We start from the raw sequence: 21,280 nt of genomic DNA on the forward strand, positions 1-21,280 counted from the left end.
TTTGCTGTATATGGCTTTTACTATATTTAGGTATGGGCCTTAAATTCCTGTTCTTTCCAGGACTTTTATCATGAAAGGGTGTTGAATTTTGTCAAATGCTTCTCAGCATCTAATGAAATGAACATGTGGTTTTGTTCTTTCACTTCGTTATATATATATATATATATGTATATATCTTTCACTTCGAGATATATATACATACATACATATATATATATATATACATATATATATATATATATCGTTGGACTTCGTGGATTATGTTGATGGTTTTCCGTATATTAAACCATCGCTGCATCCCTGGAATGAAGCCTACTTGATTATGATGGATGATTGTTTTGATGTGCTCTTGGATTCAGTTTGCAAGAATTTTATTGAGTATATTTGCGTCAATATTCATAAGGGAGATTGGTCTGAAGTTCTCTTTGTTGGGTCTTTGTGTGGTTTAGGTATAAGAGTAATTGTAGCTTCATAGAAGGAATTTGGTAGCACTCTGTCTGTTTCATTTTGTGCAATAGTTTAAATAGTATTGGTATGTGGTCTATTATGAAGGTCTGATAGAATTCTGCACTGAACCCATCTGGAACTGGGCTCTTTTTGGTTGGGAAACTTTTAATGACTGCTTCTATTTCTTTAGCAGTTATCGGGTTGTTTACATGGTTTATTTGTTCCTGATTTAACTTCGGTACCTGGTATCTGTCTAGGAAATTGTCCATTTCCTCCAGACTTTCAAGTTTTGTTGAATATAGGCTTTTGTAGTAGGATCTGGTGATTTTTTTTGAATTTCCTCTGGCTCTGTTGTTATGTCTCCCTTTTCATTTCTGATTTTGTTAATTTGGACACACTCTCTGTGTCTTCTGGTTAGTCTGGCTAAGGGTTTATCTATCTTGTTGATTTTCTCAAAGAACCAGCTTTTGGTTCTGTTGATTCTTTGTATGGTCCTTTTTGTGTCTACTTGGTTGATTTCAGCTCTGAGTTTGATTATTTCCTGCCTTCTACTCCTCCTGGGTGTATTTGCTTCTTTTTGTTCTAGAGATTTTAGGTGCACTGTCAGGCTGCTGACATATGCTCTCTCCTGTTTCATTCTGCAGGCACTCAGAGCTATGAGTTTTCCTCTTGGAACAGTTTTCATTGTGTCCTGTAAGTTTGGGTATGTTGTAATTTCATTTTCATTAAATTCTAAGAAATCTTTAATTTCTTTCTTCATTTCTTCCCTGAACAGGTTATCATTGAGCAGAGCATTGTTCAACTTCCATGTATATGTGGGTGTTCTTTCCTTACTGTTATTGAAGACTAACTTTAGCCCATGGTGGTCTGACAGGACGCATAGAATTATTTCTATCTTTCTGTATCTATTGAGGCCTGTTTTATGACCCATTATGTGGTCAATTTTGGAGAAAGTACCATGAGGTGGTGAGAAGAAGGTACATCCTTTTGTTTTAGAATAGAATGTTCTATAAATATCTGTTAAGTTCATTTGGCTCATGACTTCTCCTAGTCTGTCTTTGTCTCTGTTTAATTTCTGTTTCCATGATGTGTCCATTGATGAGAGTGGGGTGTTGAAACCTCCTATCATTGTGTGAGGTGCAATGTGTGCTTTGAGCTTTAGTAAGGTTTCTTTTATGTATGTAGGTGCTCTTGTATTTGGAGCATAGATATTTAGGATTGAGAGTTCATCTTCGTGGATTTTTTCTTTGATGAATATGAAGTGTCCTTCCTTATCTTTTTTTGATGACTTTTAGTTGAAAATTGATTTTATTCGATATCAGAATGGCTACTCCAGCTTGTTTCTTCAGACCATTTGCTTGGAAAGTTGTTTTCCAGCCTTTCATTCTGAGGTAGTGTCGGTTGTTGTTTCTGAGGTGTGTTTCCTGTAGGCAGCAGAATGCAGGGTCCTCATTCGTATCCAGTGTGTTAATGTATGTCTTTTATTAGGGAGTTGAGACCATTGATGTTGAGAAATATTAAGGAATAGTGATTATTGCTTCTGGTTATATTCGTATTTGGATGTGAGATTATGTTTGTGTGCTTTTCTTCTCTTTGTTTTGTTGCCAAGACGATTAGTTTCTTGCTTTTTCTTGGGTGTAGCTTGCCTCCTTATGTTGGGCTTTACCATGTATTATCCTTTGTAGGGCTGGATTTATAGAAAGATATTGTGTAAATTTGGTTTTGTCATGGAATATCTTGGTTTCTCCATCTATGTTAATTGAAGGTTTTGCTGGATACAATAACCTGGGCTGGCATTTGTGTTCTCTTAGGGTCTGTATGACATCTGTCCAGGATCTTCTGGCTTTCATAGTCTCTGATGAGAAGTCTGGTGTGATTCTGATAGGTCTGTCTTTATATGTTACTTGACCTTTTCCCCTTACTGCTTTTAATATTCCTTTTTTGTTTTGTACATTTGGTGTTTTGACTATTATGTGACAGGAGGAGTTTCTTTTCTGGTCCAATCTATTTGGAGTTCTGTAGGCTTCTTGTATGTTTATGGGCATTTTTTTCTTTAGGTTAGGGAAGTTTTCTTCGATGATTTTGTTGAAGATATTTACTGGTCCTTTGAGCTGGGAGTCTTCACTCTTTTCCATACCTATTATCCTTAGGTTTGATCTTCTCGTTGAGTCCTGGATTTCCTGTATGTTTTGGACCAGTAGCCTTTTCCGCTTTACATTATCTTTGACAGTTGAGTCGATGATTTCTATGGAATCTTCTGCTCCTGAAATTCTCTCTTCTATCTCTTGTATTCTGTTGGTGATGCTTGTATCTACAGCTCCTTGTCTCTTCCTTTGGTTTTCTATATCCAGGCTTGTCTCCCTTTGTGCTTTCTTTATTGCTTCTATTTCCATTTTTAATTCCTTCACCTGTTTGATAGTGATTTCCTGGAATTCTTTCAGGGATTTTTGTGATTCCTCTCTATAGGCTTCTACTTGTTTATTTATGTTTTCCTGCATTTCTCTAAGGGAGTTCTTCACGTCTTTCTTGAAGTCCTCCATCATCATGATCAAATGTGATTTTGAATCTAGATCTTGCTTTTCTGGTATGTTTGGATATTCAGTGTTTGCTTTGGTGGGAGAATTGGGCTCCGGTGATGCCATGTAGTCTTGGTTTCTGTTGCTTCGGTTCCTGTGCTTGCCTCTTGCCATCAGGTTGTCTCTGGTGTTACCTTGTTCTGCTATTTCTGACAGTGGCTAGACCTTCCTATAGGCCTGTGTGTCAGGAGTGCTGTAGACCTGTTTTGCTGTTTTCTTTCAGCCAGTTATGGGAACAGAGTGTTCTGCTTTTGGGCGTGTAGTCTTTCCTGTCTACTGGTCTTCAGCTGTTCCTGTGGGCCTGTGCCCTGAGTCCACCAGGCAGGTCGCTTGGAGCAGAAAAGTTGGTCTTACCTGTGGTCCCGTGGCTGAAGTTGCTCGTGGAGGTCTGTTTTTGAGCTCTCCGTTCGGGTGGCAACCAGGAGTGCCTGCACCGCCTTCTCCCACAACCCCCGTGCACCAGGGTCCCAGATGTCCTTAGGTGTTTTCCTCTGGAGTCAGAAATATGGGCAGAGTGTAGTCTCTTCGGGCTACCCAGGCGTGTCTGCCCCTCTGAAGGTTTAGCTCTCCCTCCCACAGGATTTGGGTGCAGGGAGCTTTTGATCGGGTCTCTTCAGATCCGGGTGGTGTCTCCAGCAGTACGTTTTTAATAAAATTGGATGCACTAGAGTTTGGTGCATATAAGTTTAGAATTAATACCTTCATTGTTAAATGTTCCTTTGATGAAAATATAATTTAAAAACTTCTAATTAATTTGGGTAAAAGGTGGTCTTTGTTAGTTTGTTTTGTTTTGTTTCTACTATTTGGAAAGGAACACACTTCTTTGTTTCTTAGCCCCTGTTGTTTGGAACACTTATTTCAATCTTTTCATTCTGAGGTGGTACCTATCCTACAAGATGATATGGGTTTCACATAGACCAAAAACAAATGTGGATTCTGTTTCTTGATTGATTCAACCAACTTGTGTCATTTGTTTGTAAAATTGAGACCACTAATATTTAAAGTTACTATTGCAAAGTGTTGATTGCTCTCTTTCTCTTTTGCTGTTTGTTTTCTTAGACCTATTTTGTGTTTCACTAACTATCCCTATTTTCATTCTGAATCATTGTTTTTAATCTTCTTAGTAGAATTGACTTGATGGATGTGCATTCTTTAATCTGATTATATCATGGAAAGTTTCATTCTCCTTTAACAGTGTCTGATGTGTCTGCCACGTAAATCAATCTGGGTTGGCATCTGTGGTCTTTAGAAAATGGAGTTCATTGGTTTAGACTCATTTGGCCTTTAAAGTTTCCACTGAGGAGTCATCTAGTTTTCTGATGTTTTTCTTTTACGTGTGACTTGTGATTTTTCTCTTGAACCTTTCAATGCTCTCATGTTGTTTTGTGTATAACAATAATTCAAAAAGAATTTAGAAGAAAATCTACACACTTAAACTAGAACTAGTTTAAGAACTAAACACTTAAACCACTGGATTAGTATATTAATATTGAAAATATAGAATATTAATATTAGAAGCTCAGGCCTCTAGTGATATGCCTAATATTTATGCCGTATTTAAAGATATAGATGTTATTTCAAGTCTTTTTCAGACTTTCAATTCTGTGTTTATATCGTGGAATGAACTCAGTAATCTTTCAGATAAAGCTATAGTCCAATTATTAAACAGAGCTCAAGGAAGTACCTGAGAATAATTTGCATCTCCATGGATTTACCTACACAGTCGTCATCAGCCCATACATAAAAAACAAAGGCGTTTTGATGCTGCTTGTGACTATCGTTTATTTCATAGAAGATAAAAGTTAGAGAGGAGGGAGAGAGAATAGTCAGGGTAAATAATTGCAGGAAATCAATTCAAGGATGTTTTAATCTGGTCCAGGAAGATCAAAACTTATCCCAACTTATATTTTTCTTTCAGTTTCTTAGCCAATTCAATCAATGCTGTAAGAGAGAAAATGTAAGAAGATTTATTGAGTCTTCATTTTTTTGTTGTAACCTGAGGGGGACTAACAACACTACTATGTTCAGCAGAAGCCAAAGGAAACAAAAACCAAGAAACGAAAAACACAAAAATTACCAAACAAAAACACCCACCCACCCAAAGAAAACTGTGAAATTTTCATCCCTCAAAGGTAAAAGTTGCTCTTGCTCCAGGCTCTGTCCTCTCACCCTTTCTTCCCTCCTCTCTTCCCATTCCCTTCCTCCCCTCTTCCACATGCTTCTCTCTCTCTCTCTCTCTCTCTCTCTCTCTCTCTCTCTCTCTCTCTCCCTGCCCTGAATATACTCTGTTCTATACTAAAAAAAAAAAAAAGGTGGAAGTCACAGATGTGCTGGTGGCAGAGGCCTGGAACTCTAACCTTCAGGAATTAGTGGCAGGAAAGTGAGGAATTCATGGTTAGTCTGGACTACATGGGGAAGCACTGTCTCAAAAATAAACAAGCCAACCAATTTTCCTTTCCTATCTACATACATGTAGTCTACAATGGAGTCATTAGTCCGGATATTTTACAGAGTTTAAAAGGAGGATGATTAGCATTAATTTTTATTCTATTAGTGCACAAAGAATCCAGCTTCTCTGATTAAGAAATTATAGCCATATACTCACTCAACATCTGCCCAGTACAGATCACCAAGCAAGATGACAAACAACAGTCCACATATGAGAGAGGAGAAGATTCCTCAGCACCTTGTCCTCTGAGGCAAACACCATCCTCCATCACCGCCCTTCCTCTCAGAGAAAAGCTGCTCATTTGAAGCCTACCATTCTTTCATTTTATATATATTCAGTATATATTACCTGGACTAATTTTCTAGAGATCTGAATCATATGAGAAATGTGAATTTTATAACAATATACCTGACTTATGCATATAACATAATATAATAAATATAATATAGTACAATATAATATAATTGGTATCATTTTAAAGTTGAAGGGCAAGGAAAAACCCCAAATAAAAAATAATCCCTCATCCTGAATAAAATTTTAAACTTTTAGAAATCTACTGATGTATGCTGTAACAGTCATCCATGGAAGACCTCATCACAAAGCCATTTTCTTCTCCTATTTTTAAAATAGTCTCTAAGGAGGACATAATTTTTATTTAAGAAAAAGAAAAACCATGTGCAGTTGCCATGCTACATGGAGAGGCACTTTACACTTTCGATGATTTCTGCCGAAAGTACATTGTCTCTAATGGACCCTAATATTGCAGCGTGATGCAGTTAAAATTGATAACACACTCTTGTCAACTTCTGATCTTTCTGGTACTTATATAGACAATATGATGGATTTAGAAAAGAGAAATAAAAGAAAGGTCTCTTCTCCCTCTCCTTACCCTCTCCCACTTCCTCCCTAAAATACACTTCACTATGGCCATGGGGAACCTAAGGAATCTATGAGTCCCATAAGGAACAAAGTCAGATGAAATATTTATACCGAGTATTGGGTTGGGCTTTTTGTCCTCTTCTTTCTCTTCTTCCTCGTCATCATCATCCCCTTCTTCCTCGACATCATCATCATCGGAGGATTCATCTGCAGTAGTGTTCTCATCATCTGTCTGTTCCTGATCCTGGTCAGCAGGCGCATCACCATCACCGCCATCACTAGTGCCCTCAGTACCATCGTTGGTTCCATCAGAGGACTCAGCATCTTGCTGTCCATCAGTAGCGTCTGCCTGAGTTCCAGAGTCAGTGGTTCCATCAGCTGAAATTAGGAGGAAAACCTCCAAGTGAGATACTGACTCTTCTTTGGAATGATATTGGTCCCACCCAGAATTATACATTCATTCCATATTCCGAATTCACTAATTCTGTCAAATACTTCGTCTATCATATATGTTATTGCTTTATCTTTCATGACCTTACAATGACCTTGGGCAATGACACCCAACCAAGACACAAGCAAGTACTTTGTGACAGGCATGAACACAAAAATAAAACCCAAGCCCAAATCCACAGAGAAACTTCTAGGCAAAAGCCTCCAATGCCAGTTCCACGAAGGGAAACAAACATCATTCTGAGACTAGCACAGTGATGCAAACAACAGGCCTCTGCTGCTGCTTCAACTCACCTGGCAATACGTCCCAGGCCCTCACTCCATGACACCTTCAGGAATTTGTTGTCTGTTCCAGTGACAATTGCTCTCTTTTATACACATGAGTTATATATTCAGTCCCTTAATTTGTGGAAGGCCTTCCATGCACACACATGTAAGAGTTAAGCTACAGTATCAGACTTCATGACCTGTGTCTACTGCATAAGAACAATAAATGCCTAGAGCTCCTCTAAGTCCATATCAGAGGCCTAATTATCCTTAGAGGAAGAATAGAATGATATCTTTACATCCAAAATAATTTTATAACTAGGAATGCAGCTTTGTGGTTTTTACTAAAATTTTTCACATCTCATAATATGCAAATGACATTGGTTACCGAGAGGCTATGGAGGGAAAATGGTTATGGTAGGAAGGTAATAGACTCAGGCTCACCAGTATCAGAAGTGTCAGCAGTGTCTGTCCCTGCGTCCTCTGAAGAAAAATAAGCAACATAAGACAGAAGAACTTAAGCAACATTTTGATGAGATAGAGAATGTGAACGATACTATAGACATTTACAACCAAGTTGATAGATTGAGGGAAGCACATGCACAGGTAAAAGAAAACCTTTGAAACTCACATGGTAAGTTTTGCTTCCCTGGAATAAGTTTTTAATCACCTTCTCAAATGTAACTTATTGATCCTAACAAAGTGTTTCAGTGATGAAAAACTGGACTGAATTTGGAACCCCAGAGGAATCGACCTACCTACCTACCTACAATGATGTGCCAAAAAATGGAGGTGAGTGCCAGCAAGGTGACTCAGTAGGTAAAAGCACTTCTCTTACAAGCTGGGTGATATGAACTAAGGGGAGAGCTGACCCCTGTCTCTAATCTCCTCACATGCACCACAATATGTTTGAGACCCTGATACCATATGGCATGTACACACACACACACACACACACACACACACACACACACACACACACACACATGATAAAAAATGCAATCAAGATGCAAAGTGAATAAATAAATTAATAAAAAAGAAAAAACTGCTTAAGTTTAAAAATGGAGATAGAAACAGGTACTAGATAGGAGGACAAGAAACAGCAGCATGTAGGCATCTGTAAATTCATGTTTCACAGAGTAAGTATCTTCACACATTCTGGTCCACATTTTAAGTTAAAGTAAAAATCTTCACTTACGGCAAGAGACTAGAATAGTGGAAACACCAAGCAACACCAGGAGTGCCAGGAACTTCATGGTGACAAGTAGAAGAGCAGCAGACACAGAAGGTCAGGCTCCAATACTTGGAGACAAGGAAGACTGTCGATACCGGGGTTCCACATCTCGGGACTATATATGGAGAGCTCACCAATCAGAAGCTGCCACAACCTGGTAAGTGAGTGACGGGAAAGGTTGGGAAGTGAAGTAAATGAGAATCAACCGCACAGCCAGAGGCCATTTAGAAAGGTCATGACTTCAAATGTTTGACAAATCCTTGATTCTGAGAACACAGGTGTCCAGTCAAGCTGTTGTCCAGTAAAGAACTTTGGCTTTCTCTTGTGTGAGGCACAAGGCTGCCATACTCATAAACTCCAACCAGCTGAAGATGCCAGCATGGTCTTCCCACTGTCTGCATTACTCCCTTCGACATAGTACAAGTTAGAAACGAACAGAATCCTCAGCTTTGTGTCTCCTTCAAGGGAGTAATTGGGGCAGAGCTGCTGAATCCATGTGTTTTCCAGAGTGTCCCCACGTGTATTCAGTAAGGGCCATCCCATCACACAGGGAGTGGGAGCCCAACACTGATGGAGAAGAACAAATATGACGCAACAGGATTTCAGAAATTCTTGTATAAAATTCAAAATGTAAGAGTAAAAGGACAGGGAAAAGTAGCATTTTCAATGGCTGCACCCACTGAGTCCATTCATTAAGCTTTTCTTTTTGCTTCTCTCTTTTCTTTTTCTCTTCCTTCTTTCTGTGTTTTTTATGTTTTATTTTTTGCTTTGTTTTGTCTTTAACATAGGATCTCTTAGCCAAAGCTAGCTTTCAACTTCTGATCCTCCTGCATCTACCTCTTAAGTGTTGAGGTTAAAGTTTATGTCACCACACCCAGACTTTTAAATATAATTAGACTCTATGATAGATATTGGGAAAATTCTAGAAAACCAAGTACATAAATACCTCAATCTAGATATACTTCAAACAAGAACAGCAAAAACTCAAAAACCAAACCAAACTAAGAAAACCTACTGCTTTGGAAAATAAAGAAACAAATAACAAAAGGATAAAAGGTCAATGTAGCATATATGAAGGAACAAATTTAATCAGAAATTTGTGTATGGCATTAAAGGAGGGAGAGTCCTATATGGGGGGAGGAAATGATCTAGAAGGAGGGAAAGAGGAAAAGAGAGCGCCATGATTTTTTTGTGTTATGAAAGCATATGTGGAGACTGTGTGTGAAGGGAAAGCACCATGGAGGGGCTGAGAACAGTGGGGGTGTGAGAAAAAGCGCAGGATTTCTGAGCAGGCTGGCAGATTGTACCCACATTGTGATCCATGAAAGAAAACAGGATTATGAACAAGAGCTTTTATTCCTACAGGAGATAATCATTGAGATCGAAGGAATAAGAATCTTTGCAAAGAAGTAGGCAGGAATGTCAACAAACTATGCATCTTGGGCAATGTCATGGAAATGACCAGGAGGTGCTTCAGTTCCTATCCGTTCTCTCCCTTCCCACCCCACTCTACTCAGCAGCACACAAATGCTGCAGATACCACAGGCTGGAGAGATGAAACAGGCTGTGCAGACATGACGGGAAGTGGATCACAGTAGGCAGGGAGAATCACGATGAGGGGATGAGGCTGAAATGCAATGTGCAGCCTGGTGCTGTGGGAAGGAACACAGATGCAAATGTGAAACACATTGGTTACCTCAGTGCAGTCAGGCCAGAGCCACGTCACAGCCACATGCAAACTGGCCTGGCCTGTCAGGCGCAGACTACAGGGGCAGATGCTGGCACAGCTTTCAGTGTGTTAGGATGATCATTTCCAGCCAAAACGATAAATAGCATGTGTGATGTTAACATTCCTTCTTTGGGTTTAGAAACCCAAGCAGGGGTGCATGACCACCCCTCACATTTAAGAGAAATAGGGCCTGAAAAGTTCCCTAAAGGAATATTTTGTGCTAAGGTTTGGGGAAAAGGAAGTGTGACATTATATTTAACTGAACAGAAACTCAAACCAAAGACAATTCAATTGAACTCACTTCAGCATTGCATACTCAAAACCCTGGTTTTACAGGTTTGAGCTAGAGCCAAGCTGCTCCTTCCCAGTCAGTGCAGTTTAGTATTTAAAACAGCACAGGGAAGGAATGAGTGAAATCCATCCTATCAAAGAAGAAATATTAACTTTCTCTTTTTCTTTTACCTTTAAAAATATTGACTCCCGGAAAACATGTCCTAATGATCTTGCTTCGGTTTTTAAATTATTTATCTAGGTTTCATGGCTGTCCTCTGTGTCTCTATATCTATTTTATTGTATGTTCTTCCATTAGTCTCCCTAAATATAGCCCATAGACTTCCCCTCTCATTCCTACCTCATTTTCTCAACCCCTACCTCCTCTTATATTCAGGACTTAACCAAATCTTTCCACAAGACCAATAATACTTACGCTCTGTGGATATTGGAAATATTGCAGTGTTAACTTCCATGCACTTTTCTCCTTAGTTTTCTAAGTTGAATTAATGCTATTCCTTATGCTTTCTCAGCTGACATACATTCTATTTTAACCTTTAATCTGTTTTTTAAAGTCCAGTCTTTATCCCCCTCCCAGTTTGCCCTCCAACAGTTCCTCATCCCATTCCTCCTCCCCACCCCCCCCGTCTCCAAAAGTCCCCACCACCACCCCTACCCCACCTCCTCACTCTCTCTTCCCTTCACTCCCCGACTCCAGCACTATGAACAATAAAGATAATATTTCAATCCAAGACAATTGAACAATACTGGAAACAAGAGGGTTGGGAAAGATGGCTTCATTATTAAGAGAAGTTGATGTTCTTCCAGGTCATGAGTTCAATTCTGAGCATTCAGGTTGTGCAGTTTATAATCCCTCTAACTTCTATTCTGTGTAATACGACACTCTCTTCCTAAGTCCATGAATACATTAATGAATATACATTAACACATACACATAAATAAAAGAAAGTCATAAAAATACCAAAAAAAGTTACTGAAAATTTAGACATAAGAGTCTCATTAAATCAAGTGACAAAACCTAGTAGAAAACCTCATGAATAAAATGTATCAGATCATCAGGAACGCAATTAAAGTAAAATTAATTAAGCAAGATTTTATTTAAAAAAAATAAAAAAACACCAGTAATATTTGGTTTTACCCTTAATTTCTGGACTTTCTAGTCTCCGGTTCTTTGTCACCCAAGCTGTGTCATGTATGGGTTCCATACTACGGATTGGGCCATAAGTCAATCAGATTTGAATGGTTACTCTCTCTGCTTTGGGCTGCCATGGCCTGAGCATATCTTGCAGGTGGACACCAGTTTGCAAGGATTTAATTGAGTATTTTTTGCATGTGTGTTCCTAAGGAAAATTGGGCCGTAATTCTCTTTCATTGTTGGGTTATTATATGGTTTGGGTTTCAGGGCACTGTGTCCTTATAGAAGGAATTAGACAGTCTTTCCTGTTTCTCTTTAGGAATAAAGGATATTGAAGTTAATTCTTTTTTGAAAGTTTGGTAGAAGTTTTTGTGGAAAAAAATTGGACCTGGGATTTTTCTTTTTAATTTTGAGAGACTTTTAATGACTGCCTCTATTGTACTAGGGATTTTAGATCCATTTAAACTACTTACCGGATCGTGATTTACTTTTCATATGTGGTATATGTAGTAGTGACAATATTTCATCTGGATTTCCGGCTTGGTGGAGCAGAGATTATTAAAGCTTGCCCTCATGATTCTCTCTTTACTTGGTGTCTGTTGTTATATAACCCCCCTTTCCTCTCCAATTTTATTAATTTAGATCTTCTCTTTCTATCTTTTAGCTAATTTTGCTAAGTTTATCCATCTTACTGTTTTTGTCAAAGATTTGCTCTCATTTCATTGATACTTGTACTTATTTTGTTTCTATTTTATTGACCTCTAGCACCAAGTTTGATTATTTCTGAATAAAAAAGAACAATAAAAAGAAAAGGATATGACAGCTCCTAGGTATGGTGGAGGAAAAGGTTTGTTATGGATGTGTGGAAGAACACAGGCAGAGACAGGGACATCTGGGAGAGTTGGGAGTGGACCTGAGCCTGAGCCGTGCGAGGAAAGGGGAGCTCAACCGCCAAACAAGAGGGGTGGCCTGGGCTGCGCTTGAGGCGCATAGAGCCAAAATGGCTGGATTATACAGGGAAGGGCAGCCCAGTTTCTGAGGTGGAGAAGTTATGCCTGTTGGTGAAGTGTGAAAACCATGAGTACCTTGTAACAGGTAGGAGCTAAGGGATGCAGGGAGAACCTGTGTACAGATTCACTTTGATGCAGATAAACAGGCCCCTCAGCCATGTGTCCTGGGTTTGAAACCCAACAACTCCTTGCTATCTAATGCTTTTGAGTGTTATTTCTTCTTTTTGTTACAGAGCTTTCTGGTATGCCATTGGGTTTTTAGCCTAAGATTTCTCTGATTTGTTTTTAAATGCAGGTACTTAGTACTATGAACTTGCCTCTTGGAACTGCCTTAAGTTTGAGATGTTGTGTATCCATTTTTTCATTCAGTTCTAGACAGTTTTAAATTTTCTTCTTGACCCAATTTTCACTCAGCAGGGAGTTTTCAGTGCCCATAAGTTTGTAAATTTTTGTAGTATCTGGTGTTGATGATATACAGCTTTAATCTCTGCTTTCCGATAAGATGCAGGATGTTATTTTATTTTCCTTGTACCCATTGAGACTGACTTTGTGTCTGAATATATGGTCCAACACATTTTAGAGATGGTTCCATGAAGTTCTGAGAAGGTACATTCTTTTATCTTTGGATGGTCACGTTCTGTAAACGTATCCTATGCTCATTTGATGTGTAATGTCATTTAGCTTCAGATTTTTTTTTTCTGTTTAGTTTTTGTCTGGAAGACCTGTCGATGAGATGGGATATTGAAGTCATCCACTATCAATATGTAAGTCAATATGTGGTTTAAACTGTATTAGTATTTTTTATGAACTTGTTTGCCCTTGTGTTTGACGTGTAAACGTTTGGAATTACAATAGCTTCTTGATGGATGTTTCCTTTGATGAATATGTAGTGTCTTTCCCTCTCTCCTTTCATTACTTTTGGGTTGAAGTTTATTTTGTCAGATATTAAAAAGGCAACGGTTGCTTGCTTCTTTCATTCTTTTGTTTGGATTATCTTTTTCCATCCTTTCACTCTGAGGTAATATTTATCCTTGATGATTAGTTGTATTTCTTGGAGGCATCAGCAGGATAGATCCTGTTTCCTAATCAAATATGCTCTTCTGTATCTTTTACCTGGGGAATTGAGGATAATGATGCTGAAAAGTATCATTGAGCAATGTTTCTTGGTTCCTGTTATTTTGCCATGGTGATGTGAGTTTCCCCTCCTCTTTTGATTTCCTGATTTGGGATATAGAATAATGCAACACATTCCCTCTTTCCAACTGCATTTTGCTACTTAGCAAACAACTTCTGACTCTTTCCCCTTTTTCCCACACTCACTGGCTTCTAGTGACCACATTCTAGTCTCCATTTTCATGAGAGTAGTGTTTTTGAGATTTCACATATAGGTGAGATTATAGAGTATCTATATGTGCTTTGCTTCTTTCTTTTTTCCCCCACCAATGTAATATTTTTTAATTAATTATTTGGGAATTTTATACAATACACCCTGATCAAACTTGTCCATCCTCTTTTGTAAGATAGTTTTAAAGTATTTCCCCCTGTGAAGCCAGTGGGAAGTTACCCTGCTTGATTCCCTCCGCTAGGCAGAAGGTTCTCCATGTGATATAATTTCCTTTATGTCCTGGCTTTCAAGCTTCAGTCTTGCCACATATTTTACTCCTATATTTCTTACATCTTTTGCCCCATATCTTACCCAAAAGCCAGTGCCAGGTTTGATTTGTTTTCTTCATAAACACCAAAGAACTTTTATTGGCTTCGTGACATTAAAAACTGAGAAAATGCATATACGACAAGGACAACTTACTCTTTAGAGTTAACTATTGTTTTAGTATTTACTTGAATTTACATATTGGCCTTTGTGTGTGTGTGTGTGTGTGTGTGTGTGTGTGTGTGTGTGTGTGTGTGTGTGTGTGTACCAGAAGACAGCTTGAAGGAGTTAGGATTCTATTCTATTCCTCTACCATATGGATCCTGGGGAGTCAAACTCCAGTTGGTAGGCTTTTGTATCAGCCATTTTTACCTCTGAGTAGACCAGAGTTAATCATTTTCAACATGTGAAATCTGAATTTTTATATGAATTATATTATTATTTTTATAACCTACTTTTGAAAAATGCTTACAAGATAATAACAGCTACATTAATATTTATTACAAAGTCACAAATACATTCCAGTTGGTACTATAATTCTTTTTTTTCTTTTTTCCCCACGGGCTTATAATTTTTTATTAACTTGAGTATTTCTTATATACATTTCGAGTGTTATTCCCTTTCCCGGTTTCCGGGCAAACATCCCCCTCCCCCCTCCCCTTCCTTATGGGTGTTCCCCTCCCAACCCTCCCCCCATTGCCGCCCTCCCCCCACCAGACTAGTTCACTGGGGGTTCAGACTTAGCAGGACCCAGGGCTTCCCCTTCCACTGGTGCTCTTACTAGGATATTCATTGCTACCTATGGGGTCAGAGTCCAGGGTCAGTCCATGTATAGTCTTTAGGTAGTGGCTTAGTCCCTGGAAGCTCTGGTTGCTTGGCATTTTTGTACTTTTGGGGTCTCGAGCCCCTTCAAGCTCTTCCGGTTCTTTCTCTGATTCCTTCAATAGGGGACCTATTCTCAGTTCAGTGGTTTGCTGCTGGCATTCGCCTCTATATTTGCTGTATTCTGGCTGTGTCTCTCAGGAGCGATCTACATCCGGCTCCTGTCGGTCTGCACTTCTTTGCTTCATCCATCTTGTCTAATTGGGTGGCTGTATATGTATGGGCCACATGTGGGGCAGGCTCTGAACGGGTGTTCCTTCAGTCTCTGTTTTAATCTTTGCCTCTCCCTTCCCTGCCAAGAGTATTCTTTTTCCTCATTTAAAGAAGGAGTGAAGCATTCACATTTTGATCATCCGTCTTGAGTTTCGTTTGTTCTAGGGATCTAGGGTAATTCAAGCATTTGGGCTAATAGCCACTTATCAATGAGTGCATACCATGTATGTCTTTCTGTGATTGGGTTAGCTCACTCAGGATGATATTTTCCAGTTCCAACCATTTGCCTACGAATTTCATAAACTCGTTGTTTTTGATAGCTGAGTAATATTCCATTGTGTAGATGTACCACATTTTCTGTATCCATTCCTCTGTTGAAGGGCATCTGGGTTCTTTCCATTTTCTGGCTATTATAAATAAGGCTGCGATGAACATAGTGGAGCACGTGTCTCTTTTATATGTTGAGGCATCTTTTGGGTATATGCCCAAGAGAGGTATAGCTGGATCCTCAGGCAGTTCAATGTCCAATTTTCTGAGGAACCTCCAGACTGATTTCCAGAATGGTTTTACCAGTCTGCAATCCCACCAACAATGGAGGAGTGTTCCTCTTTCTCCACATCCTCGCCAGCATCTGCTGTCACCTGAGTTTTTGATCTTAGCCAATCGCACTGGTGTGAGGTGAAATCTCAGGGTTGTTTTGATTTGCATTTCCCTTATGACTAAAGATGTTGAACATTTCTTTAGGTGTTTCTCAGCCATTCGGCATTCCTCAGCTGTGAATTCTTTGTTTAGCTCTGAACCCCATTTTTTAATAGGGTTATTTGTTTCCCTGCGGTCTAACTTCTTGAGTTCTTTGTATATTTTGGAAATAAGGCCTCTATCTGTTGTAGGATTGGTAAAGATCTTTTCCCAATCTGTTGGTTGCCGTTTTGTCCTAACCAAAGTGTCCTTTGCCTTACAGAAGCTTTGCAGTTTTATGAGATCCCATTTGTCGATTCTTGATCTTAGAGCATAAGCCATTGGTGTTTTGTTCAGGAAATTTTTTCCAGTGCCCATGTGTTCCAGATGCTTCCCTAGTTTTTCTTCTATTAGTTTGAGTGTGTCTGGTTTGATGTGGAGGTCCTTGATCCACTTGGACTTAAGCTTTGTACAGGGTGATAAGGATGGATCGATCTGCATTCTTCTACATGTTGCCCTCCAGTTGAACCAGCACCATTTGCTGAAAATGCTATCTTTTTTCCATTGGATGGTTTTGGCTCCTTTGTCAAAAATCAAGTGACCATAGGTGTGTGTGTTCATTTCTGGGTCTTCAATTCTATTCCATTGGTCTATCTGTCTGTCTCTGTACCAATACCATGCAGTTTTTATCACTATTGCTCTGTAATACTGCTTGAGTTCAGGGATAGTGATTCCCCCTGAAGTCCTTTTATTGTTGAGGATAGCTTTAGCTATCCTGGGTTTTTTGTTATTCCAGATGAATTTGCAAATTGTTCTGTCTAACTCTTTGAAGAATTGGATTGGTATTTTGATGGGGATTGCATTGAATCTGTAGATTGCTTTTGGTAAAATGGCCATTTTTACCATATTAATCCTGCCAATCCATGAGCATGGGAGATCTTTCCATCTTCTGAGGTCTTCTTCAATTTCTTTCCTCAGTGTCTTGAAGTTCTTATTGTACAGATCTTTTACTTGCTTGGTTAAAGTCACACCGAGGTACTTTATATTATTTGGGTCTATTATGAAGGGTGTCGTTTCCCTAATTTCTTTCTCGGCTTGTTTCTCTTTTGTATAGAGGAAGGCAACTGATTTATTTGAGTTAATTTTATACCCAGCCACTTTGCTGAAGTTGTTTATCAGCTTTAGTAGTTCTCTGGTGGAACTTTTGGGATCACTTAAATATACTATCATGTCATCTGCAAATAGTGATATTTTGACTTCTTCTTTTCCGATCTGTATCCCTTTGATCTCCTTTTGTTGTCTGATTGCTCTGGCTAGAACTTCAAGAACTATATTGAATAAGTAGGGAGAGAGTGGACAGCCTTGTCTAGTCCCTGATTTTAGTGGGATTGCTTCAAGTTTCTCTCCATTTAGTTTAATGTTAGCAACTGGTTTGCTGTATATGGCTTTTACTATGTTTAGGTATGGGCCTTGAATTCCTATTCTTCCAGGACTTTTATCATGAAGGGGTGTTGAATTTTGTCAAATGCTTTCTCAGCATCTAATGAAATGATCATGTGGTTCTGTTCTTTCAGTTTTTTTATATAATGGATCACGTTGATGGTTTTCCGTATATTAAACCATCCCTGCATGCCTGGGATGAAGCCTACTTGATCATGGTGGATGATTGTTTTGATGTGCTCTTGAATTCGGTTTGCCAGAATTTTATTGAGTATTTTTGCGTCGATATTCATAAGGGAAATTGGTCTGAAGTTCTCTTTCTTTGTTGTGTCTTTGTGTGGTTTAGGTATAAGAGTAATTGTGGCTTCGTAGAAGGAATTCGGTAGGGCTCCATCTGTTTCAATTTTGTGGAATAGTTTGGATAATATTGGTATGAGGTCTTCTATGAAGGTTTGATAGAATTCTGCACTAAACCCGTCTGGACCTGGGCTCTTTTTGGTTGGGAGACCTTTAATGACTGCTTCTATTTCCTTAGGAGTTATGGGGTTGTTTAACTGGTTTATCTGTTCCTGATTTAACTTCGATACCTGGTATCTGTCTAGGAAATTGTCCATTTCCTGAAGATTTTCAAATTTTGTTGAATATAGGTTTTTATAGTAAGATCTGATGATTTTTTGAATTTCCTCCAAATCTGTAGTTATGTCTCCCTTTTCATTTCTGATTTTGTTAATTTGGACACACTCTCTGTGTCCTCTCGTTAGTCTGGCTAAGGGTTTATCTATCTTGTTGATTTTCTCAAAGAACCAACTTTTGGTTCTGTTGATTCTTTCTATGGTCCTTTTTGTTTCTACTTGGTTGATTTCAGCTCTGAGTTTGATTATTTCCTGCCTTCTACTCCTCCTGGGTGTATTTGCTTCTTTTTGTTCTAGAGCTTTTGGTGTGCTGTCAAGCTGCTGACATATGCTCTTTCCTGTTTCTTTCTGCAGGCACTCAGCGCTATGAGTTTTCCTCTTAGCACAGCTTTCATTGTGTCCCATAAGTTTGAGTATGTTGTATCTTCATTTTCATTAAATTCTAAAAAGTTTTTAATTTCTTTCTTTATTTCTTCCTTGACCAGGTTATCATTGAGTAGAGCATTGTTCAATTTCCACGTATATGTGGGCATTCTTCCCTTATTGTTATTGAAGACCAGTTTTAGGCCGTGGTGTTCCGATAGCACGCATGGGATTATTTCTATCTTTCTGTACCTGTTGAGGCCCGTTTTTTGACCAATTATATGGTCAATTTTGGAGAAAGTACCATGAGGAGCTGAGAAGAAGGTATATCCTTTTGCTTTAGGATAGAATGTTCTATAAATATCCGTTAAGTCCATTTGGCTCATGACTTCTCTTAGTCTGTCTACATCACTGTTTAATTTCTGTTTCCATGATCTGTCCATTGATGAGAGTGGGGTGTTGAAATCTCCCACTATTATTGTGTGAGGTGCAACGTGTGTTTTGAGCTTTAGTAAGGTTTCTTTTACGTATGTAGGTGCCCTTTTATTTGGGGCATAGATATTTAGGATTGAGAGTTCATCTTGGTTGATTTTTCCTTTGATGAATATGAAGTGTCCTTCCTTATCTTTTTTGATGACTTTTAGTTGGAAATTGATTTTATTTGATATTAGAATGGCTACTCCAGCTTGCTTCTTCTGACCATTTGCTTGGAAAGTTGTTTTCCAGCCTTTCACTCTGAGGTAGTGTCTGTCTTTGTCTCTGAGGTGTGTTTCCTGTAGGCAGCAGAATGCAGGGTCCTCGTTGCGTATCCAGTTTGTTAATCTATGTCTTTTTATTGGGGAGTTGAGGCCATTGATATTGAGAGATATTAAGGAATAGTGATTATTGCTTCCCGTTATATTCATATTTGGATGTGAGGTTATGTTTGTGTGCTTTCATTCTCTTTGTTTTGTTGCCAAGACGATTAGTTTCTTGCTTCTTCTAGGGTATAGCTTGCCTCCTTATGTTGGGCTTTACCATTTATTATCCTTTGTAGTGCTGGATTTGTAGAAAGATATTGTGTAAATTTGGTTTTGTCATGGAATATCTTGGTTTCTCCATCAATGTTAATTGAGAGTTTTGCTGGATACAGTAATCTGGGCTGGCATTTGTGTTCTCTTAGGGTCTGTATAACATCAGTCCAGGATCTTCTGGCCTTCATAGTTTCTGGCGAGAAGTCTGGTGTGATTCTGATAGGTCTGCCTTTATATGTTACTTGACCTTTTTCCCTTACTGCTTTTAATATTCTTTCTTATTTTGTGCGTTTGGTGTTTTGACAATTATGTGACGGGAGGTGTTTCTTTTCTGGTCCAATCTATTTGGAGTTCTGTAGGCTTCTTGTATGTCTATGGGTATCTCTTTTTTTAGGTTAGGGAAGTTTTCTTCTATGATTTTGTTGAAGATATTTACTGGTCCTTTGAGCTGGGAGTCTTCACTCTCTTCTATACCTATTATCCTTAGGTTTGATCTTCTCATTGAGTCCTGGATTTCCTGTATGTTTTGGACCAGTAGCTTTTTCCGCTTTACATTATCTTTGACAGTTGAGTCCATGATTTCTATGGAATCTTCTGCTCCTGAGATTCTCTCTTCCATCTCTTGTATTCTGTTGGTGAAGCTTGTATCTACAGCTCCTTGTCTCTTCTTTTGGTTTTCTATATCCAGGGTTGTTTCCATGTGTTCTTTCTTGATTGCTTCTATTTCCATTTTTAATTCCTTCAACTGTTTGATTGTGTTTTCCTGGAATTCTTTCAGGGATTTTTGCGATTCCTCTCTGTAGGCTTTTACTTGTTTATTAATGTTTTCCTGTGCTTTCCTAAGTGTGTTCAAGTCTTTCTTGAAGTCCTCCAGCATCATGATCAAATATGATTTTGAAACTAGATCTTGCTTTTCTGGTGTGTTTGGATATTCCATGTTTGTTTTGGTGGGAGAATTGGGCTCCGATGATGGCATGTAGTCTTGGTTTCTGTTGCTTGGGTTCCTGCGCTTGCCTCTCGCCATCAGATTATCTCTAGTGTTACTTTGTTTTGCTATTTCTGACAGTGGCTAGACTGTCCTATAAGCCTGTGTGTCAGGAGTGCTGTAGACCTCTTTTCCTCTCTTTCAGTCAGTTATGGGGACAGAGTGTTCTGCTTTCGGGCGTGTAGTTTTTCCTCTCTACAGGTCTTCAGCTGTTCCTTTGGGCCTGTGTCTTGAGTTCACCAGGCAGCTTTCTTGCAGCAGAAAATTTGGTCTTACCTGTGGTCCCGAGGCTCAGGTTTGCTCGTGGGGTGCTGTCCAGGGGCTCTCTGCAGCGGCAGCAACCAGGAAGACCTGTGCCGCCCCTTCCGGGAGCTTCAGTGCACCAGGGTTCCAGATGGTCTTTGGCTTTTTCCTCTGGCGTCCGAGATGTGTGTGCAGGGAGCAGTCTCTTCTGGTTTCCCTGGCCTGTCTGCCTCTCTGAAGGTTTAGCTCTCCCTCCCACGGGATTTGGGTGCAGAGAACTGTTTATCCGGTCTGTCTCCTTCAGGGTCCGGCGGTGTCTCAGGCGCAGGGGTCCTGCCGATCCTGGGCCCTCCCCCACGGGAGCCCAGAGGCCTTATACAGTTTCCTCTTGGGCCAGGGATGTGGGCAGGGGTGAGCAGTGTTGGTGGTCTCTTCCGCTCTGCAGCCTCAGGAGTGCCCACCTGACCAGGCGGTTGGGTCTCTCTCTCACCGGGTCTGGGAGCAGAGATCTGCTGCGGGCCGGGATCCGCGGGTGTGGGACTTCCGGTAAACACAGAACGTGCCCGGTTCTAGAGAAATTCTGCTTCCGTGTGTCCCAAGCTCACCAGGCAGCTTTCTTGCAGCAGAAAATTTGGTCTTACCTGTGGTCCCGAGGCTCAAGTTCGCTCGTGGGGTGCTGCCCAGGGGCTCTCTGCAGCGGCAGCAACCAGGAA

General features: G+C 39.6%; 1 protein-coding gene across 1 annotated transcript; it reads right to left on the reverse strand.

The window, feature by feature from the left end:
* Positions 1-4,788: 4,788 nt before the first annotated feature.
* Positions 4,789-8,380, reverse strand: LOC134479614 (mucin-like protein 2). Its single transcript, XM_063264377.1, has 4 exons — positions 8,267-8,380; positions 7,513-7,551; positions 6,463-6,729; positions 4,789-4,964 (listed from the first exon to the last, which is right to left on the reverse strand). Exons 1-4 carry the CDS (start codon positions 8,322-8,324, stop codon positions 4,915-4,917), a joined length of 414 nt encoding a protein of 137 aa, XP_063120447.1. The 5' UTR covers positions 8,325-8,380; the 3' UTR covers positions 4,789-4,914.
* Positions 8,381-21,280: the final 12,900 nt, after the last annotated feature.

This window comes from Rattus norvegicus, chromosome 7 (assembly GCF_036323735.1).
Source record: "Rattus norvegicus strain BN/NHsdMcwi chromosome 7, GRCr8, whole genome shotgun sequence".
In the NCBI taxonomy this organism is placed as follows: Eukaryota; Metazoa; Chordata; class Mammalia; order Rodentia; family Muridae; genus Rattus; species Rattus norvegicus.

Bases quoted from the DNA above. Each gene is read 5' to 3' on its own strand.
- LOC134479614 (XM_063264377.1), bottom strand. From the start codon at position 8,324: ATGAAGTTCCTGGCACTCCTGGTGTTGCTTGGTGTTTCCACTATTCTA. The intron at 6,730-7,512 runs GTGAGCCTGAGT...TCCTAATTTCAG, and splicing joins TGCTGACACTTCTGATACTG to CTGATGGAACCACTGACTCT. The intron at 4,965-6,462 runs GTATAAATATTT...TCTCTCTTACAG, and splicing joins AAAGCCCAACCCAATACTCG to CATTGATTGAATTGGCTAAG.